The sequence below is a fragment of the Amia ocellicauda genome, chromosome 17 (genome assembly GCF_036373705.1).
Source record: "Amia ocellicauda isolate fAmiCal2 chromosome 17, fAmiCal2.hap1, whole genome shotgun sequence".
NCBI classification, from domain to species: domain Eukaryota; kingdom Metazoa; phylum Chordata; class Actinopteri; order Amiiformes; family Amiidae; genus Amia; species Amia ocellicauda.
The window spans coordinates 20,333,024-20,358,888 of NC_089866.1; the positions used below are offsets into that span (position 1 = coordinate 20,333,024).

At 40.1% G+C, this 25,865-nt stretch overlaps 1 protein-coding gene across 3 annotated transcripts in view; it reads left to right on the forward strand.

Annotated features, from left to right (window-relative positions):
• mlxip (MLX interacting protein) overlaps positions 1-6,501 on the forward strand; it is a 29,328-nt gene extending 22,827 nt beyond the window's left edge. For all 3 annotated transcript variants that reach the window (XM_066690359.1, XM_066690361.1, XM_066690360.1), the window contains exons 12-17: positions 323-444; positions 793-909; positions 1,158-1,285; positions 1,712-1,835; positions 3,525-3,654; positions 5,275-6,501. In XM_066690359.1, coding sequence (XP_066546456.1) covers positions 323-444; positions 793-909; positions 1,158-1,285; positions 1,712-1,835; positions 3,525-3,654; positions 5,275-5,396 — 743 coding nt within the window. In that variant the 3' untranslated portion in view covers positions 5,397-6,501. The remainder of the gene's footprint in view (positions 1-322; positions 445-792; positions 910-1,157; positions 1,286-1,711; positions 1,836-3,524; positions 3,655-5,274) is intronic.
• Positions 6,502-25,865: the final 19,364 nt, after the last annotated feature.

The window sequence follows — 25,865 nt, forward strand, 5'->3', positions numbered from 1 at the left end:
ACTCCCATCACACATAAAACAAGCAGACACTCTCATCTCTTTCAAAAACCTTTTAAAAACTCACCTCTTTAAGAAAGCCTACCTTCTATAGCCCTATGGCTACATTTTAGCTGATGTTTCCTTTGAAACTGTCAGTGCCTATGTATTTCTCAATTTTAATCTGTATTGTACTGTATTGTATTGAGTTTATATAGGTCAACTTTTGATGTAAGATGTCTTTGAGTGTCTACAAAGGTGTCCCCCAAATAAAATGTATTATTATTGTTACCTCTGTCATGTGAAAGCGCTCAGTAAGCCTGTCTGATGTGGGTTTGTTTTCCAGTGCGCGACGGCCGCAGCTCTGGCAAAGCCTCCCCGTGTGCCTCCGAGCAGAGCACCAGTCCCCAGTCCCCACTCAACACCTCCACCGGCCTCTCTAAGCTTGACACACCGATCGGAATGAAGGTTACTGCCACTTCATGTACTCATGTTTTTTTGATTTTGTGTTCATTTTTTGTGTGGATATCTGGTGTGCATTGGGTGTTGTTTTTGTACCCTTCATAGAAACACTTTGAACTGTGTAACATTTAATTTAGTTAACTTTTATTTTCATTACCACACTCGCAAGTCTAATAGTGTATGAAATATTTGCCACCACCATTACAATAGGATACCACGTCTTTTCAATTTTTTTTTTCTCCCATGACTAGGGATCTGAATATGGACAGCAATTTAATCATATTGTGGAAGTTCTACTCTTCTCCATCTTCCTCACTACAAAAACAAATGCCTGTTTGTCATCTGTTATTGCAGATCAGGAGAGGAAATCACATTTCAGCTGAACAAAAGAGAAGGTTCAACATCAAGATCGGCTTTGAAACCTTAAGCAGTTTAGTATCAACATTGAAGTCTCAGTCCAATGCAAAACCGGTAAGATGTTTGTTATACAAGTAGCTTAAGCTGATGCCATTGAGTTTCAGAAACAAACAGATGTTAACCCAGAAAGTAACAAATATCACATTCTGCTTAGCAAATAAGAAGTGTTGGAAAACAGACCAATATTGTAATCTGAATACTTTTTCTATATTAATGCTTTCTCCGCTGAAAGGGGACATTTTTGCTTCCAGTTTTACAGCGCTGAGGGAACAGTGATCTCTCTGGTTTGTGTTTATCATCAGATCAGTAATGCTGCCACCCTGCAGAAGACGGTGGAATACATTGCCAAGTTACAGCAGGAGCGGCTGCAGATGCAGGAGGAAGCCAGACGTCTCAGGGAAGAAATCGAAGAGCTCAATGCTTCGATCAAGTGAGTGTTCCCCCTCTGCGAGAGGACGATGGTCATGGAGCTGGGTCTCATTAAGTCTTCGTTAACAGGACTAGAAGTGGACTGAACTAGAGACTCTGTTTTGGAACTTTGTTTTAATTCGTTTTTTTTTACTGCAGCATGACATCCAATGCATTTAATATTTGGGACAGCAGTTAATGGGCACTATGAATCTTTACTCATGTCTATGGTTGCTTTTTTTGTGTTTGTTTTTGTTAAGAATTTGAACATTAATTTTTATTATCAGTCTAAAAGACATAAAGTACAATACAGTTCACATAATTTAAAATCACCTTATATTTGTGTTTTATTTGCAAATTGAAAGTATTCAGGCAGTCGGCTCTCTCTGTAAGACAATGTGTGGTCAGGTGAAGCTGCTCACTTTGCTCTGTGTGTCGTGTCTTTCAGCACTTGCCAGGAGCAGCTCCCAGCTACAGGGGTCCCTATAACCCGGCACCGCTTCGATCACATGCGAGACCTGTTTGATGAGTATGTGAAAAATAGAACTCTTCAGAACTGGAAGTTCTGGATTGTATCCTTTTACATCTGTACGTGTGGCTTTCGGCATCAGTGGGTCCTGAGTAAGGATTATAGCTACATTCGATGCCTCATCTTGCCATTACGGAATTAATCGAAAGGGGCGGGGGGGAATTTCTCAAATTACACGTCTTTCCACATTGTACTTCTTATCGGGGTTTCTGTGCCCACGTTCTCAAGATTTTGCACATCTGACTCTTTTGAGATATATCTAGATCTCGGAATATATATTTTTTTCTCTTTTTATTACTATAAATGTAGTTTAAGTAGTTCAGGAAAGTACTGTTTGGATTGGTAGTGGCATCTTCTGAATACCATTTAAAGATCAGAGGAAAGATGAGAGGTTTTCAATCTTGATAATGCTGAATAATAACCAAAACTGTTGATATCAATGTTCTCCTGTGCTTTGCTTCCACCTGCATGGTGGAGCTAATACTTCATGCCAGAGAGATGGGTACTGCCGATAGGAGTAACATTCTGCATGGGTGTAGCAGTTGGTTTCAAAATGTACGGATGCAAGTCCAGTGTTTAAGCAGAGCTTGTAGGAAGCTGGCATTTTGACATTGCATGCTAGGTAACAACTACTAGAAACTTGCCTCTTCTGCAATTTTGCAATCATTATTTTACGAAGAAATAACATGTTTCTGTGTAAGGGTCTGTTGAACAGGCTACTGCTAGCATTGTGGGGTTTTTTTGTGGCTATTGATTGGGTGATGAGCAACACCACTAAAAATATACCTCGGAGCATCCAGTGGAGTATTTTCCAGTCATTAGAAGACCTCAACTTTGCTGACAATATAGACCTCTTATCTAAAGAAAACAACCACATGCAAGACAAGACCACAAGACTCTGCTGCTTTTCCAGACAACTAGGCTAAGTCAACATAAAGAAGAGTCAAGTACTCAGAATTAACACAAACCACTTCTATACACTTTGAGGGAGTAGAGGAAGTTGAGAACTTTACCTACCAAGGCGCATTGGTCAGTCAGGAAAACTCCACCAGTAAAAATATCAAGAGCAGACTGAACAAGGCCACAGTAGCCTTCCAGCGATACCAAACACTACCAGCTGAATACCAAGATCAGACTGTACAACAGTAATGTTAAATCGGTGATGTTGTATGGTAGTGAATGCTGGAGAGTGACTCCATACATCCATTATGAAAGGCAGAAACTAATCTGTCCGATATTTTGGCCAAACAAGATATCTAACTCTGACCTTCTGAAACGCACAAATACTGGCTATATTACAACAGAGATGAGGAAGATACTCGGATGGTTGGGACATGTCCTGATGGTGGAACAAAGTTCTGTGGCTGGGACCACACTTCGCTGGACACCACAAGGCAAAAGACCTAGAGGCCAACCACATAACACTTGGCAGCAAACAAATGAGAAGGAGCTAAAGCAGATGGATTTGACATAGGGTGAAACTGAAGTAAAGGCGAAAGACTGAAAAGCATGGTTCTTGTTTAGACCTTAGAGCGAACAGGAAAATTAAGTAGCATAGTGGGTGCTAACGGGATATTTTAATATATTTATACAATTAAAGAATAGAAAGTAGGATAAACCAAGTCTTTAATAATCTCTGTAGGTCCTTAAATGCTTCAATGTGTCTTAAATATATGATTCTTTTAATAGCTCTTAGTTGTTGCGTGTTCAACCTTAACCCACGCCTCAACAGTTCAGCATTATCATAAAGCCGCTGTTCGAGTCCTTCAATGCAATGGTTTCTACGACCAGCACAGAGGAGCTGTGTCAGACCACCCTGTCCTGGCTAGACCAACACTGCTCCTTGCCTGTTCTGCGACCAAGTAAGCTCTATGTCCTGTTGTGTGTGTGCATCTGCATTTGGGAGGGTGTTCATCACTAATCAATTTGTTCATTTTAACATGTTCTGGAAATAGCCACAGCCTGTGTCTGTTCAGTGCTGAATATTTATCGTTTGTTGTATTTGAAAGTGAACCTGACTAAAAACTAGTTATTTATTAGCAGAAGCCCTTATACAGGGTGACTTCCATGAGCAATACAAAAGTGCAATAATGCAGTACAAAATTAAAATAAAGCATACAGTAAAAGTACAGTTTAAATAGTGCAGAATTTAAAATATACAGTTCATCTAAAAAACAACGCATACATCCTAGTTCAGATAGGTAACTATATTCAGGTGTATTCCTTCTTCTACATTTACCAGTTATGATTGCTTGTTTTGGGTTATTTCTAATACTTCGTCATTCATATACCACCCCTGCTTTTTATTGTACACTTAATTCAGCATGGTTTCAAAGGTCCTATGTTTCCAGAGCATGTCAGATTGAACAGCAGTTTCCCCAGTGTTTAAACATTGGCAAAATTGATCGATCAATCTCTTGGTTAATTTGATGGTCACCTTCTGTATAAGCTCCTTGTTTTAGTCTGTGAGTTTTGATACATGTTAACAAATCAAGCTGAGACCTGAAATCTAAAAAAGGAACACAACAAAAGAAAAAGCACATCACTAGTCATTTGATCTTAAGATTTATATCTGCTATTGAGGAAGAGGAAAGCTGTGAAAATGCTGATGAGAGCGATCTGTAACTGCTTCCTTTGCGTGGTAACCACTTTATGACATCGCTGTGCAGTGATGAATGCTGGGTTTTCCAGAGGTGAACACTGAGAAAAAGAAAATGCATTACAGTGATGTGGTACTTGAATGAAACTGGCTAGATGAGATAAGACTTTGGAATACTGCCTCACATTTTAACATAGGCCCTTACCATATATGTATATGTATTCCACACCCAAATTTGGGATGTCCCATAGACTTCAAAGTGCAATTCATGTGGAGCACATCCCCCCCCACCCCCCAGTCTGTCTCACTGTTCTGATGATGTTCAGGAAAGGTGTGCCCAACCATTTGTAACTTCATAATGAAACTTGGGGGGCGGTCAGTGCCAATCTAGTCCTCTAGTCTAGTTATGATCTAATGCTACACCGAATGGCTGCATGCTGATTATGGATTAAGGGAAATTCAGATCATGTCAGTCTTATAATCCTCATTTTATTGATATTACCAAGTTACTTCTCTGTGCAGCAATGTCTATGAAGAGAATGGATGCCACTTTAAGATTCTTACAACCCTTTTAATACAGCAAGGTAAACTAATATCAGGCTTCAACACCAAATCATTTTAAGATCAGTGCCTAACTGTATAATATTAAAATATAATCAATGTGTGGTTTCAATATAGCTGCTGTGAAGTATTATTTTCTAGTAAACGGAGAACACAATCCTTGCTACAAAATAGTGTACACATTTTACTCTGTGTGGTGTGATGTGATTTGCCTAGAGAACATGTACCCTTCTTCTACAGTGGCTTTAATCTGGTGAGCAGATGTGCCTGTGTGACATGAATTAAGTTCTTGTGTCAGCTGACGGCATTTCTTTCTTCCCAGTGGTGTTACGTACACTTCGACAGCTCAGCACCACAACCTCCATCCTCTCCGACCCCTCCCACCTGCCAGAGCAAGCGACGCAAGCTGTCACCCAGGGCAACACACAGACTGGAGAGTCTTAGCCGAGAGCTAAACTGGAGAGAGGGGACTGCTGTCGTTATTTCTTCCCCACCTGAGAGAATGGACATCTGATTCCTCCTGCCACACACACACACACACACACACACACACACACACACACACACACACACACACACAGTCCCAGGAGCCACTGCCATGTGCCGCCCGCCTTGTGCAAGTGTCCACTAGAAGTCCACTGTTTCTTGGCTGTAGCTGACTGAAGGACTGCACTGGGGCTGTCAGTGCATTGCACCTGCATGTTTTGGGGCAATAGTCTTCCTCCAGGCAAGTTTGAGGATCCTGAGAGCCAAGGGAGACACTTCAGTGAGGAATTTTCACATGGCTGAGACAATCTGAGGTGATTTATTCTTTCTTTCCCTGGTTTTGTTGTTTCTGCTCATACAGATCTCTATAAAACCCTGATCTGCGAAGCTTATGGTGAAGGAAACCCACAAGGGGAAAAAAAAAATCCACATCAGTTCTCCTGAGTCCGCCGTCCGTGGACACCTTCCTGGCCGAAGCCGCAATTTTCTGATGCCTGTTGCAATAAGCTGTTGAATACAACTACATGTCTGTTACCTGAATAAGTCCCTAAACATATGTCACAAAAACGGGAACCAGTATTCATCTCCTAACTCTTTTTCTTTTCTTGATCTGTAATTGTTCATACTTCTTAATATAGCACCGCCTTGCATCATGGTCCTTTTCATTGTGACATAATGACATTATGCTGTTGCGATAAACGCACATCACTTTTTGTTTATAGAGCAGCCCTACTGAAGCAGTAGATGTATTTATGCTTGAGAGCTCAGGGATATATACACGGGAGCTTTATCTGAGGTAATTCTACCAAATAAAAAAGGAGAAACTGAAAAATCAGGGACACTTGACTGAAGACACGTTTTGATATTTTTGAGCAAGACCCATGTCCAACATTTTGGGGTTTTCCTTCATTTTGTTTTGTTTGTTGTTTTTTAATTTAAGTATTGGTCGATTTATATTTTGCTTTTTATGCTCTTCCATGTTCCGTTTTTTCGCAGTGAAATATCTTGTATTTTATTGTTCTGGCAGTCCTGCAACACCAAATAAACCCTATTTGTGAAAGAGGCTTGCAGCTAGAAATGTTGTAGGGTAAAAAATTAATCAGCTTCTTAATTGCCAGATCAGTAATTAACTTTTCTCACCTAACTTTTAGAACTGCTCTTGAAGCATGTAATAGGCAATGTTTTTTATGTTTTTGGTTTTCTTTTAATATGAGATTCAGGTTAAGTTTGCACTGGGTGTCTACAGGTCCTAGGGTTCAGATTGCTCTTCAGTCCTTCCAGTGTGCATCTTAACCACTAACACATAATGTATGCTTCCTATGCTGTATTGTGTGGTTCAGCTATTGTTTCAATCTGCAAAAAGCAAGTCAGTCATCTGTACAAACACTGTCTCTCAGGAAATATGGGGAAGTTTTTTTTGTGCTGTCTTCACCAGGAATTCCCAATTGTTCTGATCTCGCGTGGTTTATGCCCGCTTGGACGAGCCAGCTTTTCATGAGGTTTACATTTAATGGGTTCCTTGTCTCGATGTGATCGATATTACTTACATAGTCCCATGGTGACATAATTTACATTTAAACATGTTCAACCCAGTTTGTTCATATGTAAATACATACTTCATTGAAATGCACTTTTTTTTAATAAAGAAAAAATGACAATGTAGCCATTAAGCTTAAAAAAAAAAAGTAAAGTGAATGGAATGCTTTTTATTTTTGCATACTTTTAAAGGGTTCACAGTCAAAGCTTTTAAAATGAAGCTCTTTGCCCAGAAAGAACAGCTGGTCCTTTGTAATCTAGAGTTACGTATTACCCCTAGCCTTTCTTCCCCTAGCCATCCCAGGTTTGTCGTCAGATTCAGGGAGAAGATTCCTGCACTGCGTCCCTCCCACTGTATACCCACTGTAGATCACACATGCAGCACTCCAGAGGCCTTAAAGCTGTTACCAAGCCCTTCCAGAGAAGCCTGGGGGACACTGCTAAAACCTGCAGCATGTGGACTGTAACCTGGCGAGACATTGAGACAAAGAAGTGATGCATTGAAGCCATAAATTGCAACGGGTTTGAAGTCTCCAAATGAAATGAACAAGCAGGTTTTCAATAAATAGTTACGTTTCTGTATTGATCTCTACACAGAGTTGTTATGGTTAACAGCATTCACATCACACATTATGACTATAGGATAGTGCAGGGAGACTGAGCTAACTGAATGAGTTTGATTGGCAACTGTAAGGGTAGCCGGGGACTGTGCAAAGTTAAAGCAGTGGGCTGATGTTTTGAGGGTCATTCTTGGAAATGCATGTTACATATTTTTGTCTGTCTTAAGACCTGACCTAAGCTTTTCATTTTGAAATTTGCATTTTGTGTCTGAAGAACTGACTTTGTTTTTGCAGGGGGCTTTTTGATACTTCATGGAGAACAAATAGGCCTGCCTTTTTTATATTTAAATATTATATCTGCAAGAATAAGATGCATCTATAAAAGAGCTACAGATGCAAACTAGGATCTGGATTAAATCAAGACTCTGGTTTTCTTATCATTCACAAATCATGAACCCTGGACTTGTGGGTAGGTTTCTATTGGGTGGGAAACTGGAACATTTATGAGCTAATTTACTTTTGGCAGGTGGGGCACCATTTTCAATAATATCAAACACTTGAGCGCATGTAGGATACATTATCTATATATATAGTACTGTGCAAAAGTTTGAGGCAGGTGTGGAAAAAATGCTGTAAAGTTAGAATGCTTTAAGAAATAGACATGTTAATACATCAATTTATCAATTAACTAAATGCAAAGTAAGTGAAGAGTTGAAAAATCTACATCAAATCAATATTTGGTGTGACCACCCTTTGCCTTCAAAACAGCATCAATTCTTTTAGGTACACTTGCACAAAGTCAGGGATTTATAGTAAGGTGTATGATTAAGCAATTGTACCAAACAAACCAAAGTTTACTGTCAAAAGTCATACACCATGGCAAGACTGAGCACTGCAACAAGACACAAGGTAGTTATACTGCATCAGCAAGGTCTCTCCCAGGCAGATGTGCTGTCCAAGCTCTTCTTAAGAAGCACAAAGAAACTGGCAATGCTGAGGACTGTAGACGCAGTGGAAAGGAAACTTACTGCAGCAAATGAAAGACACATGCTTAATTCCCTTCGCAATCGGAAGATGTCCAGCAGTGCCATCAGCTCAGAATTGGCAGAAAACAGTGTCCCTCTAGTACACCCATCTACTGTCCGGAGAAGTCTGGTCAGAAGTGGAGGTATGGCTTACCATAAAAAAAGCCATACCTCCGACGTGGCAACAAGGCCAAGCGACTCAACTATGCATGAAAACACAGAAACTGGGGAGAAGAAAAATGGCAGCAGGTGCTGTGGACTGATGAGTCAAAATTTGAAATATCTGTCTGTAGCAGAAGGCAGGTTGTTCGCCGAAGGGCTGGAGAGCGGTACACGAATGAGTGTCTGCAGGCAACAGTGAAGCATGGTGGAGGTTCCTTACAAGTTTGGGGCTGCATTTCTGCAAATGGAGTTGGGGATTTGGTCAGAATGAATGGTGTCCTCAATGCTGAGAAGTACAGGCAGATACTTATCCATCATGCAATACTATCAGGGAGGCATCTGATTGGCCCCGAATGTATTCTGTAGCATGACAACGACCCCAAACCTACAGCGACAGTCAGCGTAAAGAAGAACAAGGAACCCTGGAAGTGATGGTTTGGCCCCCACAGAGCCCTGTTCTCAACATCATTGAGTCTGTCTGAGATGACATGAAGAGAGAGAAGTAACTGAGGCTGCCTAAACCCACAGAACTGTGGTTAGTTCTCTACGATGTTTGGGCCAACCTACCTGCCGAGTTCCTTCAAAAACTGCAAGTGTACCCAGAAGAATTTATGCTGTTTTGAAGGCAAAGGGTGGTCACACCAAATATGGATTTGATTGAAAAATCTAAATTAGCATGTCTATTTTTGAAAGGATTCTGACTTTACAGAATTTTCTCACACCTGCCTAAAACTTTTGCACCGTACTGTATTTCAACCTTGCCTCCAAAATATATAAATGCATACACACGACCAGTGGCATATTTAGAGGGGGGGGTGCATGGTGCCATAGCTTGTATTCACCTAGAAACTCCTATATCAGCAGCAGAAACCGCTTATTTCCATCGCATATTTCTAGTAGGCGCACAAATTGAAAATTAGACATGTTTACCCGTTTCAATAACTGAGCTCCACCAAAATTGAGCTCTGTTATTGACAAGCACGACAAACCATGTCTAGTTTGCCTCCATAATGTCATTTGATGTGTGATTTTTCACTGGATGTGTCCCATAGCGATGGTTGGTTGTGAATCAAAGATATGTTTGATATCTGCCTGATTTCATTGATTTCGTGGAGATTTTGAGACATTGAAATGACTGCAATTTTCAACCCCCCCCGGGGATTCCTCATTCCTCTTTGCCCTAATTTTGCAACATTCATTTTGTACAGTGGACAAATAAAATTGAAATGGTAAGGACTTGAATCTACAAAATGAACAAAATGCTTGAAAGTTTCTACAATGTTTATCTATATGCCAACAGTAATCTTTAACAAATTAACACAGTTAAAATTGCTCTGAATGCATTTTAATACTAATATTTACATATATTTAAAATTTTATTTTTGTACTGTGCCGAATTTCAATCAAATACACTATAAAATAACCGACACCAAGTTCATTTTAATGCATGTGGCAGCCATTTTGTTCTTGTACTAAACTAAATTAGCATTTAGAAATAAACCGTTTTTGGTCAAATATGTTCATACTCCTTAATATTTCAGTTTAATTTTTTCTTGGGTGTTGGTTATGTGCTACAACAATGCGCCAAGAGGCACTTCTAAGTTTAACATTATTTTTTAAATAAAGATGAAGCACTCCTTACCTGTGTCTGTGGCCTTTCATCTAATTCAGAAAATTTTATTGAAATGCTATGTTTTCACATAAAACTTCCTTAGGATGTATTTGAACATTGCCCATCTACAGATTTAAACAATGTCGTCTTGCTTTTTCTGCACCAACCTAAGCATGCAACAATTTATTTTACAAGCATAAATAAGCATAAGTTGAAACTTGTATTTGCAAACTTGCTTTGTAGATTAAATCAGTTTAATTATCTTAAAACAATTATAGAACTGCTGTTAATATGTCTTGAATAGTGACTTGCAGTTTCAAGCTAAGTAAATTAGTATTAATTGAGTGAACTCCAAAAGGACAAATTTAGGATGTACGTAAAGTCTGTACAAGGCCACCCAACTCTGCTGTGGCTTTCTATCCACATTAATCCCAATGGAAAAGCCTTTCTTTCATATTCAGAAAATATTCTCAGAATTGTAAAAATGAACTATTTCTCTAACTTACTTTAGTGTTTCATTCAGAGGAGTCGTACGGCGCAGTTTCCGTTTGAAACCAACTTTTCAGTCAATATTACTATTTATTTCTTCACAGACAAAATGTAAGAGCAATACAAAGTGCAATGATACAGTGCAGTTCACAACATGATGCAATTTACAAATTGAAATGTACACAAGTGTGTTGTTTACTGCATAAGTCTTACATCCTAGATTGTAGAAGCTAATAATTGAAGTCATCGTTAAGGGAAAGGGAGCATAGGTGAAATCAAAATAACAATAGGAGTACTAGTAATGCAAAGCAAGAAGTACAGTGTATCCGGAAAGTATTCACAGCGCTTCACTTTTTCCACATTTTGTTATGTTACAGCCTTATTCCAAAATGGATTAAATTCATTATTTTCCACAAAATTCTACAAACAATACCCCATAATGACAACGTGACAGAAGTTTGTTTGAAATCTTTGTAAATTTATTAAAACTAAAAAACAAAAAAAGCACATGTACATAAGTATTCACAGCCTTGACACTCAAAATTGAGCTCAGGTGCATCCTGTTTCCAATGATCATCCTTGAGATGTTTCTACAACTTGATTGGAGTCCACCTGTGGTACATTCAGTTGATTGGACATGATTTGGAAAGGCACACACCTGTCTATATAAGGTCCCACAGTTAACAGTGCATGTCAGAGCACAAACCAAGCCATGAAGTCCAAGGAATTGTCTGTAGACCTCCGAGACAGGATTGTATTGAGGCACAGATCTGGGGAAGGGTACAGAAAAATGATTTCAAACAGACTTCTTTCACGTTGTCATTATGGGGTATGGTTTGTAGAATTGTGAGGAAAATAATGACTTTAATCCATTTTGGAATAAGGCTGTAACATAACAAAAAGTGAAGCGCTGTGAATACTTTGCGGATGCACTGTATGACAAAACGTTGTATGAGTGTGAATTGGCAGGAGAAACCATGACTAAATCACAAGCAGAGTCTGAAAAGATGTGTCTTGACTAATTGCCAGAAGGTGGTCAGGCTGTCTTGACTTCACAGGAAAGGTTGTTCCACCACTTAGGGGTGAGAAGGGGAGTGGACAGGAGGCAAGGGTAGTCTTGTGCCGCAGGAAGGGATTGAGGGACTGAATGGAGCTCGGTGCAGTGTGGTCCAGACAGCGGTAGGTGAGGGTCGGTGTCTTGAACTGAATACGTGGCAGTATCGGGAGCCAGTGGAGGGAGCGGAGCAGTGGAGTAGCGTGTGCGTGTGTAGTCAGAGAGGAAGGGTCGGGTTTGGCGTATGTTTAAGATAGATATGGTATATGGTATCTTCAGTGTATGTACAGCCATGCCTTTTATTGCAAGTGATTTAAACTTGCACTGTGATGAATGCATGCGGAAGCCACTGTGTTTGTGGTTGCGTATGTATCGGTGCACAGTGTGAAGTGAAGCTGAGCGCAGTTGCAGTGTCGGAGGGCGCTGGTCGATGGTATCTCAGCTGTCCTGCTCTCTGAGCTCAGCACTTCCAAGTCCTCGGAGATCTGCGTTCCCTTCAGTGCAGTGGCTTCAATGTGCTGCACAGTCCTGAGAGGATCAGTTGGATTTTCTAGCCCGTGTCGTTTGCCACCTGTGAGGAGCTGCACCAGTGGCAGCGTCCACTCACAGAGCCCTGCTTTTCTGTCTGCCTTAATTACACTGGATTGCATATGCTTTTCCAAAAGCATAATTTAACATTATTTTAAGCAAAGGAAACTGAAAGGTTTTACAAAAAATGAATAAAGAAATAACATGTATTGATCCATTGATTTGATTTATTGTAAAGATTACTATTTTTTTCAAGAGAAGGAGCTGTAACAATAATACAGTACACATATATATATATTTCTACCTGCAGTATACATAGCTTCTGTTGCACTAATAAATAACAAATACATACATAAAAAAAAAAAAATCCTCATTGAAATCCAACAATCAGCCACTGTCCACAATCTCTACCAAAACTTTGAAGATTTTTCATCCAATATGTATACTGCTCAAGGAGTATGTAAGAAAATCGTAACTGTTCAGCTATGTTATCATGTCTATCATATTCATTACATTCTGGTATAGTACTAGTATCATTAGTTTCATGCAACTTATTTTTAATTCCCTCTGTGCGTCTGTATAGACTAATAAAATTGTTTGCAAGTGGACTTTCTTTCCAAACTTCAAAGTTGGAGGCATTTCTCAGATTCCGGATGAACTTCTGGAGGATGCTGTACATTTTGGGGTAACACCAAGTTTCATTCAGTGTCAAAATGCACTTCTTATATATATTGTTTTTTTCATCTGCTGTAATTTGCTCAGTTATGTTGTATTTGTGATTCTGAAAAGCAAACAAAAATAATTGTTTTAAAAACATGAGGTAGTTGCAGCACAAGTACTTTTAAGAACTACTTGTAATAATTCATATAATAATGTCAAACATTTCAGGACGCAGAGATTTAAAAAATATTGATATTTGCACACCTTATTTGACAATCGCTGTCACAGGAGTGACAATGAGTGGAGCATGTCCAATTCATCTGTATTGTGTCATACAGCAAACATGACGACGCTATGTGGCAGGTCCGTAGAAATAGGTTATAACGTATAAAATTCTGTCTTTCCAATCATCTGCTGTAATCAAGGTTATAAAAGTGGGTTTCAAAGCCTTATGAAATGTGAGCTTTTTCACCATTGCCTTAAGAACTAATGGCCAATAGAAATGTGAGGGGCTTCACAACAAGTTTTGAGATATTTGTCAGGAAGTGGCAAATTTATAAAGGTGCCCATTGAAATATTTTTAACTTAAAAAAGTAAATACAACTATCAAGTAGCTCATTGCGGCATTGAGTCTTGTTATCTTTAAATATTCTATTTTCTTTTTATCTTTAAATTACTTTTTTCTGAACAGCTTAGGGCTTATTTGTCAGAATTTGTAATTGAGGTATTAGTAATGTATGAATCTATACCATAAAAGAGCATAGAAATCATTGAAGATAGATTCAACACAAACAAGTATATGTGAAAAAACTTACAAATATGTCCAGTGATTTATTGCCAATTTTGAATGCCTCCCCTGCCAAGTATCTGATGCCGTCCCATGGTATGTGAGCTCTTTGTCCATAGATTGGTGCTCCCACAATCCCACCAGTGAAATGCAGAAGTACAAGTGTTGTCAAAGCTGTGAAGAAAAACACAGAAAGGTTTCATTTACTGATCAACTTCACAGCTGCGAATGTCACCAAACATTTATAAAGCATGTATACTGTCACATCCTTTTTAGTGTAAGTAATGTCTATAAATAACCTCTCTCACCTCATCATTGCCATTTAGACATTCTACGAGCATAATGCTGTCCCTAAAATATAATACAACTTTAAAAATGCAGGCAATTTGAGATTGTGTTATGCCTTCTAATACCATTTACTATTTCTGTACAATGTATCATTTATAGTAGGACAGCTGTAAACTAATGCTGATGTTGGTAACTCTTACATTTCTTCACATACCATAATTACTTTTAATAATTAAATGTGAAATTTTCCTTACCTGTGATGCAGCCCATAGTGTTAGTAGTGCAAGCTTAGTAGTAGGTATGTATGTGAACTCAAGTTCGAAGTGAATTTTGAATGTCTGCTTCACTCCATATTTAAAGTCTGCCTCCATTGAATGGAAATGCTTACTTATATATATATATCTCTGATCTGGTAAGATTGATATTATCATTTCCTTTCTCAAAGAGTGTGTGATTAATACCAGAACATACTATTACTGCTATCTGTTCTTACTTTGTGGAAGTTACCCCTTTAACCAATGTGAAGACTGGTAATTCAAATATATAAACAATAAATAGCACAGGTACAAATATGGATATTCAAACTATGTAAAAAGACCTACTATTGATATGCAATAACCTTAAGGTGTCTAGATTTCACATGTGTATGTTATCACAGGCAGCACATAGTAACCAAAGACTATTTTTCCTATGAAGCCTTTTCCCCTCCAGAAACATATTTCATCTTCCAAAAACAATCCAGCACATTTTAGTTGAAGAGCTGTTGTACAGAGATATATTCAGCATCATATGTCCTGCCCCCAGCCAAGACTTTGGTGTGAATAACGTTCAAAGAATGCATCCATATGAAGTGTTTATTCGAATGACCTGCTACATAAAATTACAATTTAATTTAAATCTTATTACATGCATGTAAGCTAAATGTACAGTTGATATGTATGGTATTCAAATAATCACACACACGCACACACACACGGTCCCAGGAGCCACCGCCATGTGCTGCCTTGGCTGTAGCTGACTGGAGGACTGATCTCAGTACACTCTGAGTAGGAGAGCTGCACTGGGGCAGTCAGTGCATTGCACCTGCATGTTTTGGGGCAATAGTCTTCCTCCAGGCAGGTTGGAGGATCCTGACAGCCAGGGGAGACACTTCAGTGAGGAATTTCCACATGGCTGAGACAATGTAAGGTGATTTATTCTTTCTTTCATAGTATTTTCTGTCAGGATCACGATCCATGATATGATCACGATTCTTTTGCATGTTGTTATTTAAGACTATTTATAGTGTTACCGAACAGTTCAACAAAACTAATTTCCGTATTTGGAAAAATATAACCCTAAAAGCCAGGAAACAAAGAAAGAACAAGAAAAACAGATAATTTAGGCAAAGTACCTATCAAACTGTTTTTAATTAAATGTGCAATTAAAAGTATAAACATTCAACAATATAAACCAACTCTTGTATTATTTTAAGTATAAAAAGATATATATATATATATATATATATATATTTAAAAACCAAAGCAATCAAGCAAATGTACAATATTTCTCTGTCTTCCTGAGTGACTTTAAAAAAACAGCAATATATCACCTCTTCTTCTAAAATTCTTCTTCTTCTTCTTCAATATCAGTAAGAGAATAAAAACACTTGGACTCGTGCTCCAGCAGGGGGAGTATCCGTCTCCAGAGGTGGTATCCCATCATGCGATTCTGAGCTCCCCAAGATCTTGAATTTTCCAGTTCTTCAAGGCTTCCTCCATGCCCCTCTGGTGGATCTCCAGATTGACATGATCTCTCACTAAGACTATGCCCCTCCGTGTGATGACTTTCGGTTTATTGAACAGACAGATGTACTGTCCCTCCCACAGGGCCTGTTTCACCACGCAGACGACATGCCACCAGCGCCTCAGGGTTGATGTTGTTAAGCCCCTGGCTGGTCCATACAGGATCTGCTGGGCAGTCGTCTGCGCAGGTATGGCAAACCTGTGGAGGAACGGAGAAAATAGGAGCCAGACCCTGCAAGCAGAGGGGCAGCCTTAAAAATAGGAGCCTCTGTCTCCCTTCCCAGGTAGCCCTTGTAGGGGCAGGTATCAAACAGGGCTAAACCCCTTCTGTACATGGACACTAGAGTGGGGAGACACTGACTCACAGCCATCCAGGAGACATCTTTCTGCGTATTTGTGAGGCAAACAGGCATAGCATTAACCCAGATATTTCTACAGGCTTTGGGAGGAAAATGTTCTATTCTGCTGGTCTTCTGGGTAGATCTCATCTGACTACAGATGGTCTTGTAGTCCCAGGAGACCAGCGAGGCTTTGTGGAGGCCTTCTACGAGTGCAAAGGCTCAGAGCACCCTGTAGAACAGCGGGGGATCCCATGAGTGCAGCCTGGTGTTATCCATGGCGCAGAGGCCGAGTGGTCTCAGGCTGTTAGTGAAGTAAAAGCGGTTTATAAAACTCACTTTCTTGCCAGCAGCCTGGATGTTATTAACTACATACACCAGCCCCTGCACCTTAATGAGATGCATAACATCAGGGACCCCCCTACCTCCATCCAGGGCGGCCTTCACCATCTGCAATCGTTTCAGCCTCTCCATTTTACTCCCTCAGATTAAACAAAATATAATTCTTGTTATCAATTTAGTGGTATGCCTGTCTGGGGGCAGTATCATGCCTACATAGAGAAGGATAGGGAAGAGGATGGCCTTTACGACCAGCACTTTACCATTCATCATCAAGGTCCTTGTGCTCCAGCCATGGATACTTTGAATAAAACTTCCTCCCAGCCCCAGGTGCCTGTGTTGGTCCCGTCGATTGTGATCCCCAGAACCTCGATGGCCGGCTTCACAGGGAACACGGTCGGCAGGCCCCCGGCCGACAGGCCGTGCCTGAGAGAGGTAGACCTCATTCTTGGCCTTACTGACAGCAGCCCCCTTCGCTCTGCAGAAGCCATCCAGCAGTTCTTCCAGCCTGGCCACACTACCCCTAGCCATCCCAGGTCTGTCAGCAGATTCAGGGAGAAGATTTCTGCACTGCATCCCTCCCCCTGTATACCCACTGTAGATCACACATGCAGCACTCCAGAGGCCTTAAAGCTGTTACCAAGCCCTTCCAGAGAAGCCTGGGACACACTGCAGTGTGTCAGTGGGTGGGATATATTCGGCAGCAAGTGAACATTTTGTCCTCAAAGTTGATGTGTTAGAAGCAGGAAAAATGGGCAAGCGTAAGGATCTGAGTGATTTTGACAAGGGCCAAATTGTGATGGCTAGACGACTGGGTCAGAGCATCTCCAAAACTGCAGCTCTTGTGGGGTGTTCCCGGTCTGCAGTGGTCAGTACCTATCAAAAGTGGTCCAAGAAAGGAAAAGTGGTGAACTGGCGACAGGGTCATGGGAGGCCAAGGCTCATTGATGCACGTGGGGAGCGAAGGCTGGCCTGTGTGGTCCGATCCAACAGACGAGCTACTGTAGCTCAAATTGCTGAAAAAGTTAATGCTGGTTCTGATAGAAAGGTGTCAGAACACACAGTGCATCACAGTTTGTTGCGTATGGGGCTCCGTAGCCGCAGACCAGTCAGGGTGCCCATGCTGACCCCTGTCCACTGCCGAAAGCGCCCACAATGGGCACGTGAGCATCAGAACTGGACCACGGAGCAATGGAAGAAGGTGGCCTGGTCTGATGAATCACGAGTTCAAGGTGTTGACTTGGCCTCCAAATTCCCCAGATCTCAATCCAATCGAGCATCTGTGGGATGTGCTGGACAAACAAGTCCGATCCATGGAGGCCCCACCTTGCAACTTACAGGACTTAAAGGATCTGCTGCTAACGTCTTGGTGCCAGATACCACAGCACACCTTCAGAGGTCTAGTGGAGTCCATGCCTCAACGGGTCAGGGCTGTTTTGGCGGCAAAAGGGGGACCTACACAATATTAGGCAGGTGGTCATAATGTTATGGCTGATTGGTATATATATATTTTTTATTATTTTCTTTGCTCTTGTATCTTGGTTTTGTCCAATTTCTTTTGAGCCCCTAAAATTGGGGGGACCATATATAAAAATGGGTATAATTCCTACACCGTTCACCCAATTTGGATGTAACTACCCTCAAATTAAATATGAAAGTCTACACTTTCAAATCCATTGTGTCACTGTCCAAATATTTATGTACTGTATGTTTAGGGCAGAACCAAAAATGGAAAGGGAAGTCTTAAGAGACATCGCAGACCAGGTTATATCTGGTTATGGCATCAAATTGTTCCAGAACAACTGGGCAGAGGAAAATACCATTTTGACCATTATCCTTCAGTGTCAGATAATAAGACACAATACCTCTTTTCAATGAAACATAATATATCAGATGTAATGGTTCCAGGATACGCATCTCCATCCTAACACACAACACACCATTGGCCCACAACAGTGGTAGTCAATAGGCGTACTGCGGGCCAAATCTGGACCACCAGACACTTTTGAATGGTCCACTAGAATAATTTGAATTAGCATATTATCATGATTTTTATTTTATTTTTAATGTATTGTCACAGAGGTTTGTTGCACCCGTTGTTTATTATTGTGTGGAACCTAGTAGCAGCCCTTCCTGGTTATTAGCCAATAGGATGTTACGTATTTGATGTCATATGGGAATGTCCTATATAGAGCTAGTATTCCTGTTAGATAATTACTTGTTTGCTCACAGGTTCCCAGTTCTGACATCTTTATACACATTCTGGACTGGGGCAAGAGTGCCACTTTGTACTAGTAAAACAAAAAGGCATTCGGTTTATTTTCGTGATTTCTACAGCTAAACTGCGGACTGTTGGTCGTGTGGACATACACTACTGTGCAAAAGTTTTAGGCAGGTGTGAAAAAATGCTGTAAAGTAAGAATGCTTTCAAAAATAGACATTAATAAATTATATTTATCAATTAACTAAATGCAAAGTGAGTGAACAGAAGAAAAATCGAAATCAAATCCATATTTGGTGTGACCACCCTTTGCCTTCAAAACAGCATCAATTCTTCTGGGTACACTTGCACAAAGTCTAATTTTGTCTAATTTGGATTTAATTGGCAGAAAACAGTGGGACCCTGGTACACCCATCTACTGTCCGGAGAAGTGGCCTTCATGGAAGACTTGCAGCCAAAAAAACATACCTTCGATGTGGCAACAAGGCCAAGTGACTCAACTATGCATGAAAACACAGGAACTGGGGTGCAGAAAAATGGCAGCAGGTGCTCTGGACCAATGAGTCAAAATGTGAAATATCTGGCTGTAGCAGAAGGGCTGGAGAGCGGTACACGAATGAGTGTCTGCAGGCAACAGTGAAGCATGGTGGAGGTTCCTTGCAAGTTTGGGGCTGCATTTCTGCAAATGGAGTTGGGGATTTGGTCAGAATGAATGGTCTCCTCAATGCTGAGAAGTACAGGCAGATACTTATCCATCACGCAACACCATCAGGGAGGCATCTGATTGGCCCCGAATTTATTCTGCAGCATGACATCGACAACCAAAACATACAGGGAAAGTCATTAAGAACGATCTTCAGCGTAAAGAAGAACAAGGAGTCCTGGAAGTGATGGTTTGGCCCCCACAGAGCCCTGATCTCAACATCATGGAGTCTGTCTGGGATGACATGAAGAGAGAGAAGCAACTGAGGCTGCCTAAATCCACAGAAGAACTGTGGTTAGTTCTCCAAGATGTTTGGGCCAACCTACCTGCTGAGATCCTTTAAAATTGATGTTGTTTTGAAGGCAAAGGGTGGTCACACCAAATATGGATTTGATGTAGATTTGTCTTGCATTTAGTTAATTGATAAATATAATCTATTAACATGTCTATTTTTGAATGCATTCTTACTTTACATCATTTTTTCACACCTGCCTAAAACTGCAGCGTACTGTATTTCAACCTTGCCTCCAAAATATAAAAATGCATACACATGACCAGTGGCATATTTAGAGGGGTGGGGGTTATGGTGCCATAGCTTGCATTCACCTAGAAACTCCTACATCGGCAGCAGAAACAGCTTATTTCCATCGCATATTTCTAACAGGCGCACAAATTTAAAATTGGGTATCTTCACCCGTTTCAATAACTGAGCTCCACCAAAATTGAGCTCTGTTATTGACAAGCATGACAAACCGTGTCTAGTTTGCCTCCTTAATGTAATTTGATGTGTGATTTTTCACTGGATGTGTCCCATAGCGATGTTTGGTTGTGAATCAAAGATATGTTTGAGTCAAAATCTGCCTGATTTCATGGATTTCATGGAGATCTTGAGACTTTGAAATGACTGCAACTTTCAACCCCCCACCGGGAATTCTTCATTCCTCCTTGCCCTAATTTTGCAACGTTCATTTTGTACAGTGGACAGTGATAAAATTGAAATGTTAAGGACTAATAAGAATCTAATAAGACACAGAATGCTTGAAAGTTTCTACTATGTTTATCTATATGCCTACAGTAATCTTTAACAAATTAAAACAATTAAAATTGTTCTGAATGCATTTTAATACTTATATTTACATTTACATTTATTTTGTACTTTGTCAAATGAATGTACTAAAGCAGCAGGGTATATTACTAATTCGGATAATTGTGTGTGTATTGGAAAGGTACATTTGGAGGTGTGATTTTTTCCCCCCCCTCTGGAGTCTGGACTTTGACTATACCTTGACCAAGGCATTTGGACCCTGACAAAATAATTGACTACCCCTGGCCTACAAGATCATCAGCCAGCTCATCAATGGGTGTGATTGTCTGCTGCTTCTTCTCCATCTCTGTTCTCTATCTGGCACTTCACTAACTGGTCCTTCCTTTTACTTATTTCTCTTTGTTTTGCTAGGTATGTTTCTTTTTCTCTTCTATCTGTACATTACTAGCTTTACATTTCATGGCCTCTAAAATCAAAATAACAATAGGAGTACTAGTAATGCAAAGCAAGAAGTATGACAAAACGTTGTATGAGTGTGAAATTACAGGAGAATACATGACTAAATTACAAGCAGAGTCCCCACTGACAAAGAAATGATCAGTCTATAATTTGAATGGTAGGTGTATTTTAACAGTGAGAGACAGAATAACAACAAAAAAATCCAGAAAAACGCATTTCAAAAAAGTTATAAATTGATTTGCATGGTAATGAGGGAAATAAGTATTTGATCCCTTCGACTTAGTACTTGGTGGCAAAACCCTTGTTGGCAATCACAGAGGTCAGACGTTTCTTGTAGTTGGCCACCAGGTTTGCACACATCTCAGGAGGGATTTTGTCCCACTCCTCTTTGCAGATCCTCTCCAAGTCATTAAGGTTTCGAGGCTGACGTTTGGCAACTCGAACCTTCAGCTCCCTCCACAGATTTTCTATGGGATTAAGGTCTGGAGACTGGCTAGGCCACTCCAGGACCTTAATGTGCTTCTTCTTGAGACACTCCTTTGTTGCCTTGGCTGTGTGTTTTGGGTCATTGTCATGCTGGAATACCCATCCACGACCCATTTTCAATGCCCTGGCTGAGGGAAGGAGGTTCTCACCCAAGATTTGACGGTATATGGCCCCGTCCATCGTCCCTTTGATGCGGTGCAGTTGTCCTGTCCCCATAGCAGAAAAACACCACCAAAGCATAATGTTTCCACCTCCATGTTTGACGGTGGGGATGGTGTTCTTGGGGTCATTCCTCCTCCTCCAAACACGGCGAGTTAAATTGATGCCAAAGAGCTCGATTTTGGTCTCATCTGACCACAACACTTTCACCCAGTTCTCCTCTGAATCATTCAGATGTTCATTGGCAAACTTCAGATGGGCCTGTACATGTGCTTTCTTGAGCAGGGGGACCTTGCGGGCGCTGCAGGATTTCAGTCCTTCATGGCGTAGTGTGTTACCAATTGTTTTCTTGGTGACTATGGTCCCAGCTGCCTTGAGATCATTAACAAGATCCTCCCGTGTAGTTCTGGGCTGATTCCTCACCGTTCTCATGATCATTGAAACTCCACGAGGTGAGATCTTGCATGGAGCCCCAGACCGAGGAAGACTGACAGTTATTTTGTGTTTCTTCCATTTGCGAATAATTGAAACTGTTGTCACCTGCTTGGCGATGGTCTTGTAGCCCATTCCAGCCTTGTGCAGGTCTACAATCTTGTCCCTGACATCCTTGGACAGCTCTTTGGTCTTGGTCATGGTGGAGAGTTTGGAATCTGATTGATTGATTGCTTCTGTGGACAGGTGTCTTTTATACAGGTAACGAGCTGAGATTAGGAGCACTCCCTTTAAGAGAGTGCTCCTAATCTCAGCTCATTACCTGTATAAAAGACACCTGGGAGCCAGAAATCTTGCTGATCGATAGGGGATCAAATACTTATTTCCCTCATTAACATGCAAATCAATGTATAACTTTTTTTAAATGCGTTTTTCTGGATTTTGTTGTTGTTATTCTGTCTCTCACTGTTAAAATACACCTACCATTAAAATTATAGACTGATCATTTCTTTGTCAGTGGGCAAACGTACAAAATCAGCAGGGGATCAAATACTTTTTTCCCTCACTGTATATATATATATATATATATATATATATATATATACACTCACCTAAAGGATTATTAGGAACACCTGTTCAATTTCTCATTAATGCAATTATCTAACCAACCAATCACATGGCAGTTGCTTCAATGCATTTAGGGGTGTGGTCCTGGTCAAGACAATCTCCTGAACTCCAAACTGAATGTCTGAATGGGAAAGAAAGGTGATTTAAGCAATTTTGAGCGTGGCATGGTTGTTGGTGCCAGACGGGCCGGTCTGAGTATTTCACAATCTGCTCAGTTACTGGGATTTTCACGCACAACCATTTCTAGGGTTTACAAAGAATGGTGTGAAAAGGGAAAAACATCCAGTATGCGGCAGTCCTGTGGGCGAAAATGCCTTGTTGATGCTAGAGGTCAGAGGAGAATGGGCCGACTGATTCAAGCTGATAGAAGAGCAACTTTGACTGAAATAACCACTCGTTACAACCGAGGTATGCAGCAAAGCATTTGTGAAGCCACAACACGTACAACCTTGAGGCGGATGGGCTACAACAGCAGAAGACCCCACCGGGTACCACTCATCTCCACTATAAATAGGAAAAAGAGGCTACAATTTGCACAAGCTCACCAAAATTGGACAGTTGAAGACTGGAAAAATGTTGCCTGGTCTGATGAGTATCGATTTCTGTTGAGACATTCAGATGGTAGAGTCAGAATTTGGCGTAAACAGAATGAGAACATGGATCCATCATGCCTTGTTACCACTGTGCAGGCTGGTGGTGGTGGTGTAATGGTGTGGGGGATGTTTTCTTGGCACACTTTAGGCCCCTTAGTGCCAATTATGCATCGTTTAAATGCCACGGCCTACCTGAGCATTGTTTCTGACCATGTCCATCCCTTTATGACCACCATGTACCCATCCTCTGATGGCTACTTCCAGCAGGATAATGCACCATGTCACAAAGGTCGAATCATTTCAAATTGGTTTCTTGAACATGACAATGAGTTCACTGTACTAAACTGGCCCCCACAGTCACCAGATCTCAACCCAATAGAGCATCTTTGGGATGTGGTGGAACGGGAGCTTCGTGCCCTGGATGTGCATCCCACAAATCTCCATCAACTGCAAGATGCTATCCTATCAATATGGGCCAACATTTCTAAAGAATGCTTTCAGCACCTTGTTGAATCAATGCCACGTAGAATTAAGGCAGTTCTGGAGGCGAAAGGGGGTCAAACACGGTATTAGTATGGTGTTCCTAATAATCCTTTAGGTGAGTGTATATATATATATATATATATATATATATATATATATATATATATATATATAGATAGATAGATAATTTAATGCAGTTGTTAGTATTTACTAACTTTTTCTACCAGGTTTTCTACCTGCAGTATACATAGCTTCTGTTGCACTGATAAATAACAAATACATACATAAAAAAAAAAAAAAAAAAATCCTCATTGAAATCCAACAATCAGCCACTGCCCACAATCTCTACCAAAACTTTGAAGATTTTTCATCCAATATTTATACTGCTCAAGGAGTATGTAAGAAAATCGTAACTGTTCAGCTATGTTATCATGTCTATCATATTCATTACATTCTGGTATAGTACTAGTATCATTAGTTTCATGTAACTTATTTTTAATTCCCTCTGTGCGTCTGTATAGATCAGTAAAATTGTTTGCAAGTGGACTTTCTTTCCAAACTTCAAAGTTGGAGGCATTTCTCAGATTCCAGATGAACTTCTGGAGGATGCTGTACATTTTGGGTAACACCAAGTTTCATTCAGTGCAAAAATGCAATTCGTTATATTGTTTTTTTCATCTGCTGTAATTTGCTCAGTTATGTTGTATTTGTGATTCTGAAAAGCAAACAAAAATAATTGTTTTAAAAACATGAGGTAGTTGCAGCACAAGTACGTTTAAGAACTACTTGTAATAATTCATATAATAATGTCAAACATTTCAGGACACAGAGGGTTAAAAAAATATTGATATTTGCACACCTTATTTGACAATCGCTGTCACAGTGACAATGAGTGGAGCATGTCCAATTCATCTGTATTGTGTCATACAGCAAACATGACGACGCTATGTGGCAGGTCCGTAGAAATAGGTTATAACATATAAGAAATTATGTCTTTCCAATCTTCTGCTGTAATCAAGGTTATAAAAGTGGGTTTCAAAGCCTTTATTATGAAATGTGAGCTTTTTCACCATTGCCTTATGAACTAATGGCCAAAAGAAATGTGAGGGGCTTCATAACAAGTTTTGAGATATCTGTCAGGAAGTGGCAAATTTAAAAAGATGCCCGTTGAAATATTTTAATTGAGTCTTGTTGTTTTTAAATATTCTATTTTCTTTTTATCTTTAAATTACTTTTTCTGAACAGCTTAGGGCTTATTTGTCAGAATTCACAAATGAGGTATTATTAATGTGTGAAACTAACCATAAAAGAGCATAGAAATCATTGAAGATAGATTCAACACAAACAAGTATATGTGAGAAAACTTACAAATATGTCCAGTGATTTATTGCCAATTCCTAATGCCTCCCCTGCCAAGTATTCAATGCCGTCCCATGGTATGTGAGCTCTTTGTCCATAGATTGGTGCTCCCACAATCCCACCAGTGAAATGCAGAAGTACAAGTGTTGTCAAAGCTGTGAAGAAAAACACAAAAAGGTTGAATTTTATGATCAATATGTTTTTATTGAAATGTATGCAGTTTAACATCTCAATGTACTCTGAAATTAAAGCATAGAACAAATAAACAATAAACAAACAAAAGAAATCGTGGAATCATTTTGTTTAGCAAAATATAACCCCTTAAGCTGATAAACCCCTCTGGTACCCTTGAAAGGGCACCAAATCCATGCCCTTCTATGTAATCCCATGTGCACTCTTCACTGTTGTGTTGTTTGCCAAGTGTTTGGTATCCCATGAAAGCTGAGACTCTAAGCTTTTTTAACAATGTGAAGCATTGTCTAATGTGAAAAATGGTTTTGCCTATTTGCATAATCTGATCAAAACTGAGTGATCTGACCGTCTGAATGAGACCCCCGCCTCAGAGCACACCGAGCATTTACCCCCCAGGCTCTGAATGATGGCGGACGACACTGACACTGTAAATCAGATATGTTTCAGAATGAAACATGCTGGTAACCATGAGAATAAGCTTTCAAATGATGTGTGTATTGTACAGT